This window comes from Macadamia integrifolia, chromosome 4, assembly GCF_013358625.1.
Source record: "Macadamia integrifolia cultivar HAES 741 chromosome 4, SCU_Mint_v3, whole genome shotgun sequence".
Taxonomy (NCBI): domain Eukaryota; kingdom Viridiplantae; phylum Streptophyta; class Magnoliopsida; order Proteales; family Proteaceae; genus Macadamia; species Macadamia integrifolia.
This window is the reverse complement of record NC_056560.1, coordinates 6,806,934-6,808,914: the sequence shown is the minus strand read 5'-3', so window position 1 is coordinate 6,808,914 and position 1,981 is coordinate 6,806,934. Positions and strand designations below refer to the sequence as shown.

General features: G+C 42.2%; 1 protein-coding gene across 1 annotated transcript; it reads left to right on the top strand.

The window, feature by feature from the left end:
- Window positions 1-490: 490 nt before the first annotated feature.
- On the top strand, window positions 491-1,674 carry LOC122075884. Its single transcript, XM_042641089.1, has 2 exons — window positions 491-846; window positions 980-1,674. The coding sequence occupies exons 1-2, from the start codon at window positions 675-677 to the stop codon at window positions 1,465-1,467; spliced, it is 660 nt and encodes a 219-aa protein (XP_042497023.1). The 5' UTR covers window positions 491-674; the 3' UTR covers window positions 1,468-1,674.
- The last annotated feature ends 307 nt before the right edge of the window (window positions 1,675-1,981 follow it).

The following is a 1,981-nucleotide window of genomic DNA, read 5'->3' as shown; positions in this document are numbered from 1 at the left end:
AGGATCTTTTATATCCAAAGGCATTATTCGAGGATTTTAGTATTTAATTAGTATGTTAATTCTTTACTAAATATTTAGTATTTCCTTGAAGATTACGAAATCTTCGATCCCAGGGCCAGGTGGAGCGTCTATAGTTGGTAATTGGCACCCCCTTCTTCGTGTCGTTAACGTAACCAACTAACATACTTAAATAGCCGTTAACCCTAAGAAAGAAAACATACTTAAATAGCCCAAGTGTCTTGAACCTTGAAGTATCTATTTTGGCATATTTTCCGCTTATTCGTTTTTTAAAAATAGTTTTAATTCGTTATAATCTGTAATTAGTATTTGATGATCGACACGTGGAATGACAGCTATGAAAACAGATTGACGGTCGTTTAAAGAAGTTTTTACTATTAACTTACCGTGTGAGTCCCACTAGGACTGGAACTTTCTCTCTCCTTCCAAGAAGCTCCGAAAAACGCTATAAATAAAGGAGGTAGGGCGTCAAGGAGTGGCTTGAAGGCGCCACTCGAGAATCGAGATCTCTCCAGCCTTCACTCTTAAGATCCTTCCATTTTCTGGTTTTCGTGTTCCTTGGAAACTACCTCGTATACTCTTTTGGTTGACCTCCAAAAAGCTGCACCTGATAGCTCTTGGGTTTTGGGTTGGGTATCCAAGAACCCTAAAGAAACATGGTCGGAAGTTGTTTAGATTCCATGGACGCCGCCGTCAAAGCTAACAATACCATCAAGTTCCTCTACAGTTATGGTGGCAAGATTCTTCCCCGTTATCCTGACGGCAAGCTTCGTTACGTCGGTGGAGATACCAGAGTCCTCGCCGTGGATCGTTTCATCTCTTTTGCAGGTTCGTTCATTGTTTTCTCTTTTTTTTTTTGTTTATGTATTTCCGTTTCCGATTTCTGGTGGAGTGATAAAAGGAATTGGAAAAAAAATGCTCGATTTCGAATTTGAGAGTGACAATGTTTGGATTTCTACAGAGCTATTGGTGAAGTTTGGGGAGTTATATGGATCTTCTGTGAGTCTGAGGTGTCAATTGCCGACGGAAGATCTAGATGCCTTGGTGTCCATTACCTCAGATGAGGATCTTGCTAATCTCATAGAGGAATATGATCGAGCGAGTATGTGCCGAGACAAGAAGGCACTAGTAGCGGTTTCTTCTCCGTTAAAGATCAGAGGTTTTCTGTTTCCCAGATCCGTGAAAAAAGTCTCTCCTCCCCCGTCGACTACTTCCTCCACTATCAACGACGCTACCGCGGCGTGGAAATCGCCTAACGCAGCCGCTAGATCTCGTTCATCTCTTCATCGATTGGTTCTTCAACGATGCCTTGGTGATGTGTCCACGCCGATGGGATTCCCGGTCCAGATCGAGAGATCCACCGGGAGAATACCTTACTATGCCTATCAGGCTGCAGGGACTCCGAGGCATTCTTCCTACCTTGTGCACAACAGGAATCACTGGCAATGACCTAGACCAGAGGGGGAGAAAAGGAAAAGACATATTACATGAACAGAAACACCGACAGACATAGATAGGAAGAGGAAAAAAAAAAAAAAACTAAAGAAATTTTCTGATGTAAATCACTGTAAAACCGTTACAACTGGATTCCTGGAATCGAGGCCATTAATGGATTTGAGCCCCCGATTTTTCTCAACGGGCTTAATTTGATCATCATTCGTTACTAACTTCGTATTTGGATTCTCGACGCCATTGTTGCCTCTCGTCGTCGTCCCCGTGGCTCGCTTTTTTCGACGTTAGGGTTCCGTTAACCGTCGTCTTTTTTTTTCTTTTTTTTTTGTTTGGTAGCTAAAGTAATTTGTCTTATGCGTGTGTGTTTCGTTCCCCGTAATCCTTTTCCTGTCTATAACCGTTTTCTCGTCTTTCGTGTTGGCACATGTGAACTGATAATGTTTGTTTGTTTTTTCTTTTTTCTTTTCGCAGGTCGATGAGCTCTGTGGAGGGATAGTTTTGGCTTCCATTA

What these genes read in the sequence shown, in the direction of transcription:
- LOC122075884 (XM_042641089.1), top strand. Translation starts at nt 675, where the DNA reads ATGGTCGGAAGTTGTTTAGATTCCATGGACGCCGCCGTCAAAGCTAAC. An exon ending in TCGTTTCATCTCTTTTGCAG is followed by an intron (nt 847 to 979) that starts GTTCGTTCATTG and finishes GGATTTCTACAG; the next exon opens with AGCTATTGGTGAAGTTTGGG.